Below are 21,698 nucleotides of genomic sequence, written 5' to 3'. Positions count from 1 at the left end.
AGATATTATAATTTATATAAAACAAGATGTTTACATGTATACTCTTTTTATTTTGTTAACTATGTGTATTTCACATCTTTAAACGTAGATGGCTTAATGTTTCGACTATCGGCGTAGTTATAATACAATTATTATAACTACAAGGAACAATGAACTGTATTAAATACATTTTATAAAATTGAACGAGTAAATTGATTACATTATTTCTATAGTCATAACGCTCAAAAAATGAATTTGATAAAATTGAATAGGTTCACTTTCACGTCGCCCAGTATTTATACATTATGAATTTTGTTTATTGAAATATTTTAAATTGTTAAAAATAATTTTAATACATATGTTATGGTATACACACATTAAAATATATTAATTTAATACACTGTCACAAAACCTTAACATGATATAATATTATAATATTAAAAACATAATACGATAATATGAACAAAGATAATTAAATCATATAATATAAATTAACTATTTCCAAGAATTTGCCTTATGTTTAGGTAGAAATTGAAATCCATTAGGTACTGGTCCAAGTAACATTTTACTTATTTCTATCCAATCAGCACAATTTCCGCTAGCCATTAATGTTTCTAAATCGTCTCTTCCTTTGTAATTTGGTGGTCTTTCGTTTACTTTTTGAGGTACGCGTTCTAAAATGCCAACAGGAATATATCGGTAACAAAAAGATAGCCATTCCAATAAAAACCTTCTTGTTGTTTCCACACCTCGAGTATCACTACCCCAATGTTCAAGACCATAATTTACAAATTTTCTTAAAATACCTAATCGTTCACTACTACTTATGTCCCAATGCCGATTTTCTTTAATCTCTGTAAATATCCAAGGTTTTATCAAAGCTCCCCGACCAATCATAGCACCAGTTATATCCGGAAATTGTTGTTTTGTATTTATGTAATCTTCATAAGACATTATATCTCCACTGCTAAATACTGGTACTGGACTTGCCAATTTGGCACATTCATTAACATAATTCCAATCAGCCATTTTGGTGTATCTTTGATCTCTTGATCTTCCATGAACTGTTATAAGGGATACTCCACTATCTTTGAACATTGGTATTAAATCGTGTGCAATATTTTGATCTTTATTTACACCTGAGCGAGATTTTACTGTAAGAGGTACATCAAGTACTGTTCTCATACTTTTTAAGCAAACTTCTAATTTTTTACTTCTAAGTAATAAGCCACTACCAGCTCCTTGCTTATAAATTTGATCTAATGGACATCCTAAATTTAAGTCTAAAAAATCCATACTTACATTTTCTTGTAAGACTTGTGCACTTTTAGCCAACATATATGGATTATTACCACATATTTGAATCCCGAATATGTCTTCTGTTTCATGTCTTTTAGTTAATGCCCATTCTTGATTATGCCCTTGTAACAAACTTGATGATAAAACCATTTCACTGCAGGTTATATCAGCCCCTAACTCTTTACAAACTCTTCGAAAAGGTAAATTACCAACTGTAGTCAAAGGGGCCAAATATAGTTTATTTTCCCAATTAATTTTTTTATAACTTTCCTCAATTAAAGGCCCCAAGTCTTTATCCTTATCAATTTTTTTAACAGCATCTTCACTTTTTGTAAAATTGTATAATTTTTTTCTCAATTTTAACATATTTTCTTTACTTAAGGTTTTACCACAGTTTTGATTATTAGTTTCATTTTTACATTTATTCCATGTTTCATATATAGTTTGGTTAACAATATTTTTGCCATTTTCAATGTGGCTACTTCCATATCTACAGGTCAGTCCTCTAGGACAACGACCCTTAAGAGAATAAACATAACATGTTTGGTCAATATCATCAGGTTTTTTTTCCAAATACTCTGTGACATTGTGTAAAAATTTACATTTCTCAAATGTACAAGAGCCTGTTTCTATACCATCAACAAGATTTGAGCATAAGTTTTCTTGTGGAATTTGATAGTAAGTACAATTTCTAGATTTGTTTTGACCTTTTAATACACTCTTTGTACACTTCTGTTTTTTAGAAGGGGGTTCATCTTCATTTAATTGGTTTTTATCTGATTCGGAAATATAATTTATTGCTAACTTAGGTACATGTCTCTCAATGATATATTCTTTTTTTATACACGCAATTCCCTTATTTTCTTCTTTTACAATTGATGTAATATTGGTATCAACTGTAGTATTTGTTTGTTCATTTAGTTCATTTAAACACAAGTCTTTATTGATGGATGACATTTCAAAAAATCTAAATAAAAAACAGAAATATAAAATTATTAAAAATTAAATTTGTTGTCCTATTTATAATTAATTTGGTACAAAAATGCTATAGAAACTCTCGTTTTAATTATTTTAAAGCATTATTAATATATACAAATTAATTAAGAAACTAATTTATACATTATTTGGTAATTGGGGATCAAATGACAGAATTTAAATACCTAATAATTATTATACTTCAAATATCAATACTCATTAGTTATTAAACATACATTTGCATTTGAGTCCTATAATAGTGTTTTTCAATTGGGGGGTCGCGTAAGTCAAAAATAATAAAACACATGATTTACATTCAAAATTTTTTATTTAACAAAAAAAATATTGAAAATTATACAGACTCTCTACCGCTAATGGCTTCCCCAACAATATGATACTTTCATTGTTCAAATGTATACTTAATAGATAAGGAAGGATGGTCTCAAAGTGATTGCCCATAATTTATACTTTATTTGGTGGTTGGCAAAACTAAAAAGGTTAAAAAACAATATTTTTTAAATATGTTTGGTGATTATAGAAAACAAATATTATAACAACTTAATTTAGTAAAAATTAATAACCTAATGTATATATAATGTTTTATATTATAAGATATTATATTAATTGTAAAATATAATACTATTTCAGTTTTATTATTAAATGTACAATTGTAATAAGTTACAAGTTCAAAATACAACTTATAAGTTACCTGTTAACTTCTAAGGAAGATAAATTTTTTTATTAATATAATACTATAACAAATCAAATAGTTTTAGAGTATTTGTGGCTTTCCAAAACACAAAACAATTAACACTAGTCTTAAAAATTAATTTGATTTTTTTGAACGTAACCAACAAAATAAAAATTTGTATTTGATAATGTAATTGATAATGTATTGATTTTTGTTTTTTAAACTGTTTATTTGATAACAATTTGTTTTTAAAATATCGCATCACTGTATAGCATTCGTGAAATGTTATTGGTGCACCTGGCGATAATGTGGAATTTAAACTGGGAAATGTTTTCCTCCGCGATTTTTACGAAATTTATAAATTTACGAATCATTTCGTATTTGATTCCGTATTATTATTTCTAATACGTACATCCATTGCTTGCAATTTATTTCATCATCGTACTACATTCACCATGGAAATAGCGTAAGTACATTTAAAGTATATGGATAATTGACGTTTTGGAACGTTAGAGAATTCATTCAAACGACAATTGATACAGTTGTTTGCGCCATTTCCTTTCAAATAGTAATTCGTTCAAATATCTCGATTAACAATCAACTCAAAATGTTTCTGTAGTTCATTTTTTGCCATTACTTATAGCCGATAATGAGTTGTGTGATATCAGTTGAACAAAACTTATACTGTTTGAACTTTGAATTGGTAAATGTTTCTGGTTCATAATTTTTCTTAATTACTTTCACTTTAAACTTAAATCTACAAATATAAGGTACTTTATATAGTTTGGTTTCATTGTGTGGATGTGGAACTAAAAATGAAATTTCATGTATTTCGATAAATTAGTATTGTATGTGTGAAATTTGACCTGATTATATTACTAATGCCGTATTATAATTTATATTATAAGATGTGGCAAAGTTTGGTGAACATATTCCATACCTTGTGTAATAGATTAAACAAATAATTTAAATTTAGTAATTAAATATTAAATAATATTTATTAGAATATCTAGATTTTTTAGATAAATTTGTTAAAATTTATATTTTTCGTTTATTCTTATTTAAACTAAATGTTTTAACTTTTTTAATAACTACATCTAATTTTAAAGTTCATTGTATAACATATATATCTAAATAATTTTTGTTATCTATTCTTCACAATAGAAATCCTATCGATTAATTTAATTTCTTTGTTTTTATTATATATTCATTTTATATACAAATTAATTTCATATGGATCTTTTTTTAGATTTATTTTTATTTAATACTGTTATTTGGCCATTATTTTTTTGAATAATAGAAGTTTTTTCATGCAAATATATAGAAATTATTAGTTGAAAAGTTTATGAATTAAGCCTTTGCCCTATTCATAGTTACTTAAATTAATATAACTCATGAATCTTCAAAATATTAAATCTACATTAGTCTTGAGAAATCAAATGTATATTTAAATATAAAATAGTTAAAAAACTAGCTAAATAATTTTATGTATTTGTATTATACATTTACGATTGGTATCTCCTTCAAATATTTGTTTGTTTTTTTTTTTATTGTAAAACTACTAAATTCTTGATTATAGTGTATTAATTCTTTTAATAAAAATTATACAATTTTATATTTATTAGAAAAACAAAAACTTATAATTCAAAGTGTTAAAAATTATGTATGGTTACTTGATAAATTTTAATGTATATCTAATATTTATTCGTATAGTAAAATAAAAAAAACAATTAACTACTTAATTAAAGTTGTAATCACATAGAGGCAAACAATTGTCATAAAATTAAAACATTAGTTTTTATAAAATGTACAGCCAATATAAATATAATAGTATTAATATTTTTCAAGTTAAAATGCATCTTATAGGAATTACATACTTATTTGTCAAAACATCCCCAGTCAAGTTTGGAAAAAATTAATAATTGTTTTGTTTTTTTTTCAGGTTATTATGGGATTGCTGCAATTTATTGAATTGTCAATGTGTATTAATTTGAAAAATATTTCTTGATACATTATTTTAATCTATTAAACACAGTGTTTATAATAAATTGAATTATTGATTAAAAGTTATTAAATAAACAAAAATGGATTCAGATAGTAGTGATATGGAAGTAGACGATGAATATCGCCAAACAAAATTATGTCCAGCAGTTTTAGGTTTGCAGCCTGTAAATAAAAGAAATAATCCTAAAATTATAGAATCGACAAATTCGGGAAAAGATAAATTAAACAGAAGAGGTATGCCTGTTCGAATAAGGAAAAAAAATAAATTATTTTTTGATGAAGAAGTATTCAACACATCTAAAAATCCATCTGTGAAACAAGAACGCATGATGTATGTGAATTCTCCTAAAAAACAAACACCAAAAAAAATTGTTGAACCTAAGTTAGAACCAAAAACACCAAAAACACCTAAACAAGAAAAAATTGTTAATCAAAAATTATCAACTCCAAAAGTTGCTGTCAAAACAACACCTACAATCAAACTTAAGACTCCCAATGTGAAAACACCTGTTAAAAGTGCTTCTAAAAAATCTACCGAAAATGGTGTAGCTAAACCAAAAATTGTAAAACTCGAAACTCCTAAAAACATAATGTCAACATCCAAACCAAAATCTGACTCTTTGGAACGTAAACGTTGTCAAAATGTTGGATTAAGACTGAGGAAAATTTTTCAATTACCAAAAGCAAAGAATTGGATATATTACGAGTGGTTTTATAGCAATATAGATAAACCTCTTTTATATGAATCTGATTTTATGATGTGTGTACAAGACTTTTTTCCCTCTTTTAAAATTAAAACTATGACTAGGACTGAATGGTGTATGTTACGGAGAATGATGGGTAAACCTCGTAGATGTTCTCAAAATTTCTTTGACGAAGAAATTCGAGAATTGGATAGAAGAAGAAGAAAAATAAGATTGTTACAACAAAGGAAAGCTAGAGATGAATTGTTATTTAAAGATATACCAGATGAAATACCTTTACAACTTAGCGTTGGTACAAAAGTAACAGCAATGTTAAGAAGTAACACTGAAGATGGTCTGTTTAATGGAACTATTGAAGCTTTAGATGTTTCTAACAATACTTATAGAATACATTTTGATAAGCCTGGCTTAGGTACACACTCTGTCCTTGATTATGAAGTATGCTCCAATCAACCTCCAGAAACTATTTCAAAAAATGTATTATTACAAATGTGTCGTCCACGTGTACCCTACCATAACCGTTCAATATCACCTGAAACTAAAGTAGACGTACATAAAACTGATCAGAATACAACTGCACAATATTCAATGAAACTTTTAGAATCTACTGTAAAATTTAGAAAAATTTTGACCGCAAAAAAGCAATATGTACAAACATTACGTAACATGAATTCTGAAGCCGAAAAAATGATTTTATACAATGAAGATATAACACCAGAATTTCAGAGTAGATATGCTAAAATTGTTTTGGACTTGGATAATTTAAATCTTCATTTAACATCAGTAATGTGTGTTCTTAGCGAAGAAATTAAAATATTAGCACCTGAAGAAGCTGAAACGTGGCCATTGATAACAGATTATTTGCAAAATCAGTCATTTGATGAAGCTGAACAAATGATTGAGCATAACAAAGAAGTAACTGATTCCCGTTTTATGATTGATGACCAGCCGATGTTAGCTTTAATTAAAGATTTATTAGCTTTAATGCTTCAGGTGAAGACATTAACTGAAAATGAACCTACTGCATATGAATTGGATGCTTTAAAAAGAACCATGGTTGAAATAAAACTTAAACTTAGTCAATCTAATCAAAAATCTTTTGAAAATTGTGTAGAAATTCATATGCAGCAAATTCAATCTAGTTTAGATACTTTTCATACTTTATCTCTTCTAATAGAAAATAACATCAAGTGATTGAAACATTTATTAAATTATATTTAACAGATATATTTTTAAAGATGTAAAAATATTGTTATGTATACAAAGGAGATTGATTATTAATAGAAGTAACAACATTTAAAAAGATTATTGATTAATGCCATCATAATTGATGTTTTAAGTACCTACCTATATTTTAATGAATTTATCCTTAACCAATAATTTAAAATTATTTGTAAATAAATAAAATAATGAATATATAATATCAATAGGTTTTTTAAAATTTAAATACGATTATATTTTAAATAAATATAAAACAATTCAAATATTTCATTGCTTAAATTGAATTTTATTAATATTTTTACATTTGAAAGATTCTGTAGGAGACTACAAATTATTGTTTTGTAGAATATATATTTAATTAAAAAAATTTGGTTTATAATGTTTTGATAATTGAATAAAATTCCTTAAAAACCCTGGTATACTCATCAATAATTTATGATTAAGTAATTTTACATTATATAATAATTGAAAAATAAATTTGTTTCAAAGTATTGATCTCCTTTAATTAATAACATTATTTTTAACAAAAAACTAATATGTTAAAACAATTTATTGATATAATATCTTTTTTATTATTATTATAATGTGTTATTAAATTAATATGATATAAAATTTATTTTTTTATTTTTTTTCATAGCAATTTATTTTATTTTAAACCATTCAGCATCTACTTAAGTTTAGTTGTATATGTAATCAGAAACATATTTTGTCTATACTTATAATTTAAATTATGAGTTATTTATTCACATTATAGTACGTAAAAATACTATTATTATAAATTATAGTTTATGATTGATTTGAGTTATCTAATTATAGAGTAGAATGCACTGGATTGTGAGACAATTATTCTTAGCTTTTAATTGTAAATGTGTTTGTGACAATTGTAGAAACAGGTAGAGTTATATTATGTTATATTTGTTAATTTTATTAGTAAATATTAATATTATTTTACCCTTAAATTTGAAATTATAGATGTAAGTTATTAATAATAATTTATAAAATTCTTAAAGAACTGAACAATAATTGAATACTGTACACTATATTATTTACATTTTCTTTTAAATACTTGCAATTATGTGAGAATTTTAAAACATATTCTTAATATATAATATATTTATTCAAACAAGTGATTAAAGTTTATTATTTTTAATGTTCTGATTATTCCAAAATTATTAATTAACAAAAATTGATTTTACTATATTTTTTCCTAAAATTTTAAATTAGAGCTGTTAAAATAAGTAAGAGATTAATATCGTGTAAGCATTTATGTACATTTATGTATTTTAATTACCTATAATTTTTATAAATTGGAGTATTGTTTATACGACCTGTACTATATAATTTTATTATTGATTAAAATGTTTAAGAAATACAAAATATATATAATTTTAAACTAGCAAAATATTATCCTTACGATTGGGTAAAATTTAGCTCAATACATCTACCACAAATGCATGTGGCATTATAAATATATAATAAACAAAATTATACATATTAGAATTATAAACATATTGTGTGAATAAAAATTATATATAATATTATACATAGAATTGAAAGCTTTAATATTTTATCATTCTTCTCTTTGTCACCTATTACCATTAACAGTATTGCTTTTTATATTTTAAATCTGTAATTTTTTAAATGTTTATTGTATAATACAATTTGTATTGTGAACAATGATACAAGCTCTACAAAATGTCCATACATATGTAAAGTGTATTTACAACAATCAATATTGCCTTAAAAATATTTTTTTAAAAGAATATACCTATAGAATTTATTTAATGATATTCGTCAATGGCGTATTAAAAATGAACATGGATGAAATTGATTTCACTATTTTTTTATTTTTTTACCTTAATAAGTAGTATTATGATAGATCTTTATTCTTTATTAATACCTTAGTGGTAATTTTTATTTTTTATTAGGTACTTTTTTGATTTTGTTTTACACCCCTTGAAAAATTATAAATACTCTTGTTGTATTAAACTTTAAACATTGCCATAGTAACCACTTACCAATGTGAATGTAAGTACTGGATACTGCATATTTACATAATATTATTATTATAAGTGCATGTAAATATCATATGGGGTCTTGTCTTAGTATTTATTTTTTTTAAGGGTGAAATGTCCAAATCTGAAATGGATAATATTGAGACAGAAAATTATAAATTAAGAGACAAACAAAAAACATTAGAAAATGATAATGATATTGAAGATATTCATAGAGATAATATATGCATTGAAAATCCAACTGAATTTACATCAAATCTATATGAATCACAAGATAATAATAAAAGTTATGATCTTATGGGTGAGTAAAAGTTGTAAGACATAATTAATTTAAGTAACTATGCATTTTATAGTATCATGGGCATATCTCAATTAAAGCCCTCCTTCCTCATCAGTAATCGTTTTATTTTATTCCTATTGGCCTATCAAATGTATTATTGTACTGTTTGTCTGTATTTATGCATATTATACAAAGCAAAAATGATGATTTAAATTTAGATACTTTTAAATGAATAGACCACCAGATAATTTACATTATAAATAGGACAACCAATATTGACTAAGTATACAACTAAATGGTCATACGTTTTTGAACTGATTTTAAAAAGTTTAATAATATTTCAGCAAAAGAACAACTTGAAAATATATTCAATCATCAATCTAATGTAATGGATTCAACTTCACCTACAGAATTACTGCATTTTGAAGATATGTCATCAGAATCAGAAAATCTAGTTAATAATTATTATTCACGTGCTCTAGAAATAGAAACAGAAACATCCAAAAAGAGTTCAGATGATACATCATTAGAGTTTGAAAGGATAAATAGTGAGATGACATATGTAACCCCTAAATCCATAAATAAAGAAATATATAATAGTCAACTAATTGTACTAGAACCAAATAATCCCGTTATGGTAAGATTTCAGAAGACACTGAAATTACATTTATTAAAGCAAAGAGAAAATATCAAAAAAGAACTACAAACACTCGTAAGTGTATTTATTTTTATTTAAATATTTCTGTATTCTTTGAAATTAATTCAAAAGATTTTGCTTAGGATGGCTCAATTAGATCCAGACAAAAAGAAAAATCTTCATTTATAAATGAAATAAATAACGTAGCTTGTAGAGTTGACACTCAACATAAGTTATTGAATGAATTCCATAGAATGAAACTAGAATTAAAAATAACTAAAGACCGTGTGGAAGAATGTACTGAACAAAGAAAACAACGCTATACTGAAATTCATACAACAACTACAATTGAATCTAAAAAATGTACAATATCTTTTTTTTTAAGGTCCAATTTATTATTTTGTATTTTAATACATTTTATAACTTTTTAGTTTCAACTTTAAAAAGACAACTAGAATGTAGTCGAGGACTTTTAAAAGAACTATTAAAATACGAAAAAGAACAAGAAATTACATTTAATATTTGTAATCAAAAAAAATCTGAAACTAAACAATACAAAAAAAAATTATTAAATGATCAACAAAAACAGGTAACTTTTAATTCTAAAAGTTAATTCTGAACTTTTCTTTTCATACAGTTAATTCTAGATAACTTTGTGTTCATACTAACATGAAATTAAATTTGAAATATCAAGAATTAGAAGTTCACAAAATAAATATTTTATAAAACATGACAGATATTTTCAATTGTTGGAAATTTCAAAGTATTAAAAGATTATTTATGTGTCATATTTTTTAGGATTTGTTATTACTATCTTTAACCCAAGAAATTCTTCGATTAGAAGATCGTATGAAACAATTAGGTGAACAAGCAGAGACAAAATATAATGAAAGAGAAGTTTTGAGACAAAAAGTTATGAACAATTCAACAGAGCTTGATGCTATTAATGAAGATAATGCTAAAATTACATTATTATGGAATGATGTTTTAATTAGTATTCAGCAGTGTGATAAATGTTTTCTGAGGACAAAAAATGATTTGCAGTAATTATTATAATTTAAATTTATTTCTTTGAATCATATGAAAATGTTCTAATTTTGTTAATATTTGTGATTTAAAAAAAAATGTTGTTTATGTTTAAGTGTAATGATTAAGAATTTTTAATTATATTAAACTAATAGGGTAGTATTTACTGTTTTTATTGTTTATCTAGAGGGTGATTCACAAAGCATGTACAATGTACATCTTCAATTTTTTCAAATAATTTTGATGTTTAAAAGGTTTACATATGCTTAATTAAAATCTGTGATGGTATAAATTTCCGTTTTTCCAGTGAAAACCTTACCCTCACTACAAGTGGCATAGCTTGGATTATAAAATGTGAGGGGGGCAAACACAAAATACTAAAAAAAACATAATCAACAATTGACAATAACAATTCATTTTTATATTAAGTTGATACAACCGATGGGGGGGGATAACACACTACCTCCCCGCCATGGCTATGCCACTACTCTCCATCTATTATAATGTAAATTATAATGTGGATATATATTTTGATGTACCTATTTCAAAATTTAAACAAATAGTTTTTCAGTTATTAATGTTTATACTTAAGATAAAAGTAATAAAAAGTAGTCTTACAAAAATATAAAATATATGAAATATTGAATCTAGAGTTTATTTACATTGACCGTATTTTTAAAACTATAAATGTTAATAGATTAATATTAATTACTAATATGTTCAAGTCACTATTGTTTTCATACCTTTTAAGCCCATTAAATAGACCTATTGATATTAGTATACAAAGTTAAATAAATCAAAAATTATTTCTTTGAATTTTGTTTTTGATATGTCAAAATTAAATCTACTAAGTAATTTATAGTAGAAATTGGGGTTCTCTTTAGAAAAACAGAAGTTTGTATCTTCGCAGGACACTTCTTAAGTACCTAATATCTTAATAATTTGAAAATACCTACATATATGTTTTATAGATTTTGAATAACTGCAATGTTAAAAAAAAATAAAGGGGTAAATATACTTTATAAATCACCTTATTTATCACAAGAAAAATATTCTTTTTCAAAATATAAACAGTAAAAATAATATTTTTTAAAAACCTTAGAATAACACCAAAAGAATCAATATGATAAACAAAAATTACAAATATTTATGTGCTATGGCTTTGTTTATTATTATTAATTAAAATACAAAAATGTTCAATGTGTACATTAAGCAAATTTAAGGGGAACAATCAGCACCTAACGTAGGAGACGTAATTGAGGAAGTTTCCCAAGGTCAGGTTATTCCAGATTATAACTCAATATTAGGTACCTACTTAAAAATAAATGGAAAAACAATTGTTGTATTACAAAAATTGTAGCATATTAAATAGATAATCTAAAAAATGATTTTGTATTAAATATATTTTTTTACATTTTTCAGAGAAGCAAAAAATAAGTATCATACATTATTAATGGAAGCCAACAGTTACAAACGTAGTGCCAAAGAAGAATTTCGTAAAAATAAAGATCTATTCAATTATTTGAATAAATTGAAACGAGAACAAAATAACTTACAAAATAGTTTTAAAACTTGTTTGGATAAGTTAAACTGCTTGAAAGAAGAATATTCTAAGCTAATACAAATGACAGAATTTCAACAACAAAACTTAGATCAAATTACATTAGTATAGTATATTGTGTAACTAAATCTATTAATATAAATTAAAAATTAAATTATAATTGCAGGATCAAATATCTATTAAAAATGAAACAAATACATCATTAATTTTTTTAAACAAAGTATCAAATCAGAAATTAAAATATGAAGAAGATATTTTAAATGAAATAAAAAAACAATTATTTTCAAATAATTATTGTGTTCAGATAAATAACAAAATATCAGAAATAAAAGTTCAAAATAAAGAGCATGTATGATGTATCTTTTCTTCACTTAAAAATATATTAACTTATTTAATATTAAATCTAGGAATTAGTATTAGTTGAAGTTGAAAACAATTTATCTAAATCTTTATTAAAACTAGAACAATATCGTACAACAAGTTCTAATTTAGAACATGATATAGAAGAAAACACTAAATATTTAAATGATCAAGGATGTGCATTACATAAATTAGATTCTGAATTGAAGAAATTATATACTGAAATTCAAAATAAAACAAAACAAATTGATTTAGAAAATAAAAAATTGGAAATAGTAAAAAATTTACATGATGTGAGCTAAAAAAAGTTTAATTAATATTTAATTACATGATAATTACCTTGTATTTAATTTTAATTAAAATTTAGGATGGTCATATCTTGACCCCTCAAATGCAAATTGATCAAGTTAGAAATAAAATTGATGAAGTAGTAAAAGAAACTAATTTTATAAAACAATCTTGGATTCAACAACAAAATAAAAATGTACAGTTATTAGCTCAACTTAATAATCAATTTAATGAACTGGTAAAAGTACGCAAATGTAAGTATACTTATAGATATTAAGTAATTGTAAGTTATGTGTAAAAAATAGTTTTATGTTTAACCATAGTCAGTATTAATTTTTTATTTTAAATCATCAGTGGCTTAACTATTTTAAGGTTTTAATATTTTAATTTGAGATTTACTAGCCTATATAGTATTTAGTATATTGCTAATAATAATGCATTATATTATAATATGTTGAATATATTATTATGTATATAATATATTATATGTTATGTACTTATGTAAGAGTTATTTAAACAATATATATGTATTCATTTTAACTTAAATAAATACTTATATATAGTTATTAAATATATTATTTTAACCCAGCAGTTCCCAACCCATGGGCCGTGAACCATATAATATTAACATTAATAACGTATTTATTTAAAATAATATTATTGTCTATTTTTATTATATACCTAATAATATTATACATATATATATATACACGTATATAGGTGTGCTATTAATCATTAGTGAGCCTCAGAGATTTTTTTACAAGATTAGTGGTCCTCCCAACTAAAAAGGTTGGGAACCGCTGGTCTATGCAATAAACAAGTGCTCTAACCATTGCACCGACTTCTCACTTCTGTACTTATCAATTAATTCATTATTATACATATAGAAGGTGATTTTTTAAGCATGCTTACCCCCTTTCTATGCTTAAATTATGCATTTATTCATATTCTGATTTTTACACAGTTTCAAGTTGTTTAAAAACAACGTTTTTATTAAATATTTTTTACCTTTAATTTTTTTGAACGACAACATAGAGTTTTAATTTCATATTCCAAAGCAGAATAATTTTCTAAATATTTTGATACATAAAAAATCAAAATTTAGGGTGAGTAGTTTATGAGTTATACATATTTAAAGTTTTAACAAGCGGAGTAGTGGACAAATATTTTTCGGGGTACCTAACCCCGTGCCATTCCACACCGCGCATCTAAACTTTAAATACTTATAACTCATAAACCATTAGCCCAAAATTCGATTTTTATGTATTAAAAACTTAGAAAATTATTCTGCTTTGCAATATGAAATTAAAACTCTATGTTGTCATTCAATAAAATTAAGGGTAAAAAATATTTAATAAAAACGTTGTTTTTTAACAACTTGAAACTATGTAAAAATCAGAATTTGAATATATGCATAATTTAAGCATAATAATGGGGTGAGCATGCCTAAAAATCATCTTTTATACGTGCTTGTCACCAAATTATTTCTACGATAGTCATTATTTAATGTTAATGTAATATAAATTATACGAATCATCTATAATGTTATTATATTAGGCCCCCACACGAGTCTTCTAAATGGGGCACTGGGACCAGTATTCATATGTATATGAATTTAAATTAAATAAATAAATAAAAAATGGATTACATCAATTTATCAGATAAATTGGACAAAATCATATAATAAATCAATGAAATGATATCCATTCGAAATTAACTTATCGCCTAAATTGATTTCATGTCAAAAATTTACTGATGTTGATGGTAACTGCATAGTACCTATATTTGATACTATTTCTAAGCAATTTGAAGAAATTCTGGCTAACAAAAACCACAATGTTTCACATAAAGTCGGGTATAATAAATCTATATTGTTATCCAATTCGAATAAAGAAGTATCAACAATTAAAAAATGTGAATAATTTCTTAATGGTATATTGAGTTAATAATAGATTAGTTTTTATTTTGGTGGTTTTACAATTAATTTAAAATGTCTAAGTGTATCAATTAATGGAACGTTTCTAAAATGAAATCCCCTAAAAAGTGTAATTTATGAGTTAAATAATAGAAACACCAAATACCACTGCAAGTTAAATTAATTAATTTATTAAATATTTTAATATATCTAATAAATCTACTTGCCACCTCAAATAACAAATAAAACCCAATGTTAATTCAAAGCAATTATATTTATATTTTATTCTATAAGAATGTCTGTTGTTTAAATACTAAATTTGTTACTTTAATTACTCGATATTTTTTTTAATAATATTGTCATTATGAATTACTTAAGATCTTAATTATATTATTAAGTAATTATAATTTTCTAATTATTCAGTAACGGTCTTTAAATAAAAAATGAAGCTGTTTTTCACTTTGGTAAAAACGAATTATAAAATATGTCGGTAGGTATTAGTTATTTTTTCTTATCTTTTTTAATACAATAAAATTATACAAATCTCCAACATTCTATTATCTAATTCAGATTTTGTATGTGAACTATTCACTTTGATTTCAATAGATTACATCTTATATACTATATAATATATAATATATAATTGTATAATATCATCCAGTTCTACTAATTAAACTTCCTATCTTTGAAAATATTGAACCGTTTGAACCTTTGTATTTAAATTATACTGTTTATGATTATTATATTATAAGGTTATCATTATCTAATTATTAATTTAAATCTTATGTTTAATGTATTTTATATTAAGGGTTCGATCAATGACTTTTATTATAATATTTTTTAAATTATTGTTAGTTAGGTATTATGAGAAAAATATAAATATATATTTTAGTAGTAAACATCCTTTATGGTTTAGTTCGATTTTGAGGAATTTATAATTTATAAAGAAAAAATTGCTCATACGATATTCAAACTTCATACACTCTTTTTTAAATAAATTACAATAATTTTCCCAATTTACGTACTAAATTAAAATTTCGATCCAAATTAGATTATAAAACTCATATTTTTGAAATTCAAAATTTTATAAATTCTAATACTAAACTATTTTGAATCTTCTTAATAAAATAATTCATTCCTATCCCAAGTATTATATCTTATAAAAATTGTCTTTTAATTGGAGTTAAAGATATTATATTAGCTAAATTATTTTGCTCGATAGTTTTCTATTGTATGTCTAACGGCAATAAACCATTTAACCACGGTTTAAAGTTCGCCAAACCATTGAACGTATTAACGTCACTTCCTCAAAGAACTCAGTTGAATATAAATTACTCATCCTTAACAAAAGACATTACTTTACTCGCTGTTACATTTAATAATTTCATAACTACCTATACTTAGTATTTATTACAGAACATAATATAGAGGTATTCAGTGAAGTTAACAGACATTTTTTTCATACAAATCGAATATACCTAATTAATCTTAAAAATGTTTGCTATTAAAAATTATAAATAATATACAAAAAATTTGAATTGTAAAAAAACAAAATATTTCTTTGGTACCTACCTATATGTAATATGTACATGTACAATAAAATAAAATAAAACTAAGTCCTTGAATTAATATTTAAGGTATCTTAAAAATTAAGCAGATTCTTTTACAATAGGCAAAAAGTATTTTTATTAATACAGATATATTGGCTGTAAAAATGGCTTGAAAATTTTTTAAGATTTTGAAAATGTCTTGATTCATTTTTGGAGGTTTTAGCTAATACAAATAGCAATTGTTATAGTATTAAAATTTGAAAATGCATTAAAAGCCTTATTATATCTATATTATTTAATGTTTATAGTATTATAATATTAGATATTGATACATACTACACATGTAGTTGCAGTTATATTTTATCTATTTTTTAATTTTTCGAACATTTTATTTTGATTTAGCATTTTAAAGATGTAAAACTTGGTTTTGCTATTCATTCATCTTGTTTTCAATAATGCAATTATGAAAATGTTACAATACATGATAAAACACAAATTAATTTGGTTTACTACTTAACCTATACCTTAATTCTAAACCAATAAAGCAAAATACATCGATATGTTTAATTTACTTATGTACAAAAAAAAATTAAAACAATATTATATCTATTGTGGAATCTTTGATTTCCCTACCTTAAACCCGCCTTTAGTGTAAACAAAACAATTTATCGTTAAATATTAAGTGCAATGTGCAAAATAATGCAATCGCAATCTTGCAATCGCGTTCCAAGTCCATTTCTCCATAATTATTATTATTTAGATAACATTTTGCTTTATCAGGTGGTTGACACAATACTTCAAATTTCGATAAACATTATTATTTTAATATTTCAAAAAAATTGTCATTAATGCTATGTAAAACGTATAAAACTTTTACTAATCCTATTATCTTCTAAACAATACAACTATGTGATTATCTAGTGATATCCAAATTGATTTATTCAATTCTAACTTTATATTAAATGTTTTGTAATTATACCATTACGCTTTAAACATGAATTATTTTTTATTATATTCTTTAGTCTGTTATTTATATCGCCTTTTCCTGTTTAAATGCACCTTGTTATTATATTTATTTTTAAAACTATCTATCTAAATAAATAAATATTTCAGATGATTTAGTAATGGAAACAAAAAATAAAAAACTAGATAAAGAAATTGCATCTTTATCCAAAGAAGTTTATCAGTATAAACAAACACTTACAAATATGAGAAATACAATGTTGAAACTTAATGAACAATTTAGCCAAAATAAAGGGAAGAGTAGTATGCTTTTGAATGAAAATGAATGGATTCAGTGTTCTTATTTAGCTGAATTAAAGGTTAATGTGAACACTAGAATAAGTAATGTTTTGCCCAATTATCCATACAAATATATAAATATTTACTAACATATGCTAATACCTACAGTGAAACTTCCATTTAAAAACATATTTTTGAAATTTAACCAAATATATGCAGTGGTGTACATAGAGTGGGGGTCACCCCCTCAAAATTTATTGTTAATACGGCACACGTTGCAAACTGTGATCCTGCCTCAAAAATTAACGTAATATAATAATCACCCCTAAATTATTCCTATATACGCCACGGATGTATGTAATTCTATTTAACGAACTTCTATTAATACATTTTTTTTTGTTACCATGAGACTTTCTAATATAGAAGTTTCACAGTAGTTTAAAACTTCAAACATTTAAATATAACGAACATTATATGTATCTATGTAAAAACTTAACTCAAAATCACAATTTTATAATTAATTAAAATAGTATGTATTTGTATATAGTTGTATGGTAAATTTTTACGTAACTATTTACGTAGTTGTTTATGTTTAATTTGTAAATTATATTTATTATTATATACGAATGTTTATTGTTTATCTCCCATAGTACTATATAATTTGTTTTAGGAAAATGAAAAATTGTGTTTAGAATATATAGATCAATTGAAGTTATTAAAAAATGAATTGAATGAATTAAAAAATGTATGTCTGGAAAAACAATGTGAAAGTAAAACATGGGATACCAAACTTCAATTACTCATTGAAATTAAAAAAGAAATTAAAAACAAAGAAGGTGATTTAGGTGATATTGATATTATGAAAAATGAAATTCATAGAATGCAGGTAAAATGAATCATTATAAATTATAATAAATAAAGTTTTTGATACATACATATTATTTTTTTATAGATAAGAGAAAGTCAATTAAAAAAAATATTGGAAAAAATAATGTTAGATTTAGAAGTATGCATATCAAGGCGTGAAACAATTTATAATAAAGTAGCAGCCAAGGATATTCGTTTAAAGGGAAAAAATGAAGCTAAACAAAAATTTTTGAAGAAGCTTGATTATTTACGAATAAATATCAAAAAAATTAAAACTGTAATTTTACTAATGTATTATTATTAAACTTAAATTATTATGTTTGTTTATATTTTATTGTTTGGTATTTGTTGAATATAATGGCTTAAAATTTACAATTATTGGGTCTGTATATAAAATCACAAATTTACTAGATTTTCTTTAATTAAATTAAATTCTTGAAATCAATGAATTATTATAAAAAATATTTGAATGTTTATTAAACATTTTTTTTTAATCAGTGACCTATCAAAAATACTATAAATCATTGTTCTCCAACCTATAGGTCGTAAAATACTTTTGACGAGTCATGAATTGTGGTGTTTGTAAACTAATTAGACAACTTTATCGATACTAATATATAAGAATACCTATGCAATTTTTTTTTTACTGGGGATTGAATACCCAACATCCAGTAAATATCTGAGTCGTCATTATAAAAAAGGTTGAGAAATAGTGAAACACTGCTATAAATGATTAAACTATGAATTTATTTTTCATTTAATAGTGAATTTTTCATAATTTATTTTTAAAGAAAATTATAATAAAATATAGGTACTAAGTAAATTATGATAATTTTATATTTATAACTTTTAAAAATACTTTTTTTTAATAAAATATATTTAAATATAACCTTAGTTGCGATTAACAATTGTTTACTGTTTTATAGGAATGCAAAAAGTTAGATTCAAATATAAGTGTTTTAGAAAATGATAAAATGAAATTGGATAACAAACTTACATATTTAAATAATAATATGATTGATATTCAAAAGAATATTAATGATATCTTAAGGAATATCGAAGACATTGGAGCTACAAAAATTAAAGTGTGTATTTTTCTTAAAATGTATGTTACAAGTCGTTAAGCTTAGTTATTTAGATATTAGATAGTAGGTATTTAAAATAAGGCAGTAACGCAATTAAGATTTATTTTCAAGAAGGGGATATAACGCCTAACTCCTCTCTCCATGGTTGTACAAATGCTTTATGATTTCTATACCGTATAAATATTTTGAACATTACTTAACAAATCACTAAATCAGCGAAAAGCTATGTAGATAGTACAGAATGATGAAGCGTCCCATACGCGTTTTTCTTAAAAATAGTAGTATAGAGTAGAGATACGCTAAAATTTCTGAAAAATGAGTTGGGGTAATCCATCCATCTGCGTCTTCATCCCAAGTCGAGCATTAATATTATCTGACTTATTTAATAGGGAAAAATGTAGCCACTGTGTATTTTCTTTTTTTTATACAACTACTTGACAATAATACCTTTCTAATGATACATCTTAAGTATCTAATATTCCTCTATTATTATATGCTTATAAACGAAGTAATTGGTTTGACAAAATAAATGCTTGCATATTAATATATAGATTTGTATAAGTATAATGTAGCATAATAGACTTACCATAAATGTTGCAATTTGATTAATTCAAATTATGGGCTTGGTGGGTGTTCTACTGGGTTTTTCTTATTAAGGTATACTTCGATGCCATTAAAGCTATGTTTTAATTTGTGAACAAATCGTAATTTTAATTTAAAATCTATACAAAGGTATTAGTTAGGAAATTAAATGCAAGCCCTCGACATTCAACAAGTTGATTAAAATTTATCTTAAATATTCCCTGTCCAATCTCTGACCATCGTCATGGCATCACCATGTCCCATTATTGTGTTTAAAATAAAATAAAGTTTATTATATGCATGTAAATAGAAATAAATTGGGATACCCATATAAACTATCTTTTATAAACCATTTATATAAATATACATATTAATTAATTTGTTAGTTAAGTTCATTTTGTAATAATGTTCTCATAATACTAATTCATAATTGTATTTACTTTTTTTTAGAATATTCATATATTAAGCTACAAACAAAACTATGCTAAATTTTTGGATGCGGTTAAAAAAGGACACTACCGTTTACTGATAAAAAATGAATTGAAAATGGATGATGAATTTTCAGACGAATGGAAGAAAAATTCTGATTTAATAAGTGTCGTAGAAGCTTTGAAAAACGATTTTCCATACTTGGATTTTCAAATTACACGTTTATTATATATTCTGAAATCTATTGAAAATAAGTCTTAAATTCTTAATTGATAATAATTTATAAAAATGCTCTATTTAACCAACAACCATATATTGTTGGTAATTTAAGAGACAGTCTGCACGATATTTGTTGTATTTCCCAGATCCACGAGCAACATAGATAAAACCTATTCACGTAAAAATTTTTTATAATTTTTAATAATCTTAAAATAAAATCACCTATTATCAAAATCGTTGTAAAAAATAAAACAGACATCTCCATTTTTATTATATCGGATTTGTCTGGTTGTTGTACCAATTGACGCGGATTTTTTTTTTATTAATGAATAAAATTTGATATTATTTTATATACAAATACAAAAAAGTGATTTCCAAAAAAAAATGTAGATGTCTGGTTATTGCACCCACGTCTTCAATAGTTATAGAGAACAAAATTTTTTAGTATTTGGTATATTGGTTTTATATTTTACCTATTATTATTTAAAAAATAAAAATACAATTGTAAATTTAAATGGATATTACATTTTTTGAGACAATATATTCAGAAAAATTAAATATTTGTACTATTTCCGATTGAATCTAAATCCATCCTTCAGATCGAAGATCAATTAATATTATCGTTTTAATAATGTTGCATTAACATGATATCACTAATAGTAAGGTAATTCTATTTTCTATTACATCTATAAATTGTTAGTACTTATTATTGCCCCGCCACCAACCCATATACAATTTACTTCTCTATCCTCGAATTATTATTTGTTGT

General features: G+C 23.9%; 4 protein-coding genes across 5 annotated transcripts; 3 read left to right on the top strand and 1 right to left on the bottom strand.

Moving 5' to 3' along the window:
- Positions 1 to 352: 352 nt before the first annotated feature.
- LOC113556397 (tRNA-dihydrouridine(47) synthase [NAD(P)(+)]-like) lies at positions 353 to 3,095 on the bottom strand. 2 transcript variants are annotated; one of them, XM_026961321.1, is made up of 3 exons: positions 2,963 to 3,089; positions 2,616 to 2,742; positions 353 to 2,245 (listed from the first exon to the last, which is right to left on the bottom strand). In XM_026961321.1, exon 3 carries the CDS (start codon positions 2,233 to 2,235, stop codon positions 475 to 477), a length of 1,761 nt encoding a protein of 586 aa, XP_026817122.1. In that variant the 5' UTR covers positions 2,236 to 2,245; positions 2,616 to 2,742; positions 2,963 to 3,089; the 3' UTR covers positions 353 to 474. The 2 variants fall into 2 exon arrangements, with proteins under 2 accessions (XP_026817122.1, XP_026817112.1); XM_026961311.1 differs by lacking the exon at positions 2,616 to 2,742 and having other exon boundaries at positions 2,963 to 3,095.
- Positions 3,096 to 3,254: 159 nt separating this feature from the next.
- On the top strand, positions 3,255 to 6,991 carry LOC113560856 (protein lin-9 homolog). The gene is made up of 2 exons (XM_026966963.1): positions 3,255 to 3,410; positions 4,887 to 6,991. The coding sequence occupies exon 2, from the start codon at positions 5,029 to 5,031 to the stop codon at positions 6,844 to 6,846; it is 1,818 nt and encodes a 605-aa protein (XP_026822764.1). The 5' UTR covers positions 3,255 to 3,410; positions 4,887 to 5,028; the 3' UTR covers positions 6,847 to 6,991.
- A 1,860-nt stretch (positions 6,992 to 8,851) lies between these two features.
- Positions 8,852 to 17,896, top strand: LOC113548720 (cytadherence high molecular weight protein 2-like). The gene is made up of 8 exons (XM_026949756.1): positions 8,852 to 9,189; positions 9,513 to 9,880; positions 9,949 to 10,168; positions 10,237 to 10,394; positions 10,604 to 10,848; positions 12,254 to 12,497; positions 12,800 to 12,929; positions 17,619 to 17,896. The coding sequence occupies exons 1-8, from the start codon at positions 9,003 to 9,005 to the stop codon at positions 17,894 to 17,896; spliced, it is 1,830 nt and encodes a 609-aa protein (XP_026805557.1). The 5' UTR covers positions 8,852 to 9,002.
- A 547-nt stretch (positions 17,897 to 18,443) lies between these two features.
- LOC113549811 (coiled-coil domain-containing protein 40-like) lies at positions 18,444 to 21,295 on the top strand. The gene is made up of 4 exons (XM_026951281.1): positions 18,444 to 18,633; positions 18,700 to 18,891; positions 19,541 to 19,699; positions 20,732 to 21,295. Exons 1-4 carry the CDS (start codon positions 18,607 to 18,609, stop codon positions 20,969 to 20,971), a joined length of 618 nt encoding a protein of 205 aa, XP_026807082.1. The 5' UTR covers positions 18,444 to 18,606; the 3' UTR covers positions 20,972 to 21,295.
- Positions 21,296 to 21,698: the final 403 nt, after the last annotated feature.

This window comes from Rhopalosiphum maidis, chromosome 4 (genome assembly GCF_003676215.2).
Source record: "Rhopalosiphum maidis isolate BTI-1 chromosome 4, ASM367621v3, whole genome shotgun sequence".
Lineage (NCBI taxonomy): Eukaryota > Metazoa > Arthropoda > Insecta > Hemiptera > Aphididae > Rhopalosiphum > Rhopalosiphum maidis.
The sequence above is the reverse complement of the archived record's forward strand: the minus strand, read 5'-3'. Positions and strand labels throughout refer to the sequence as shown.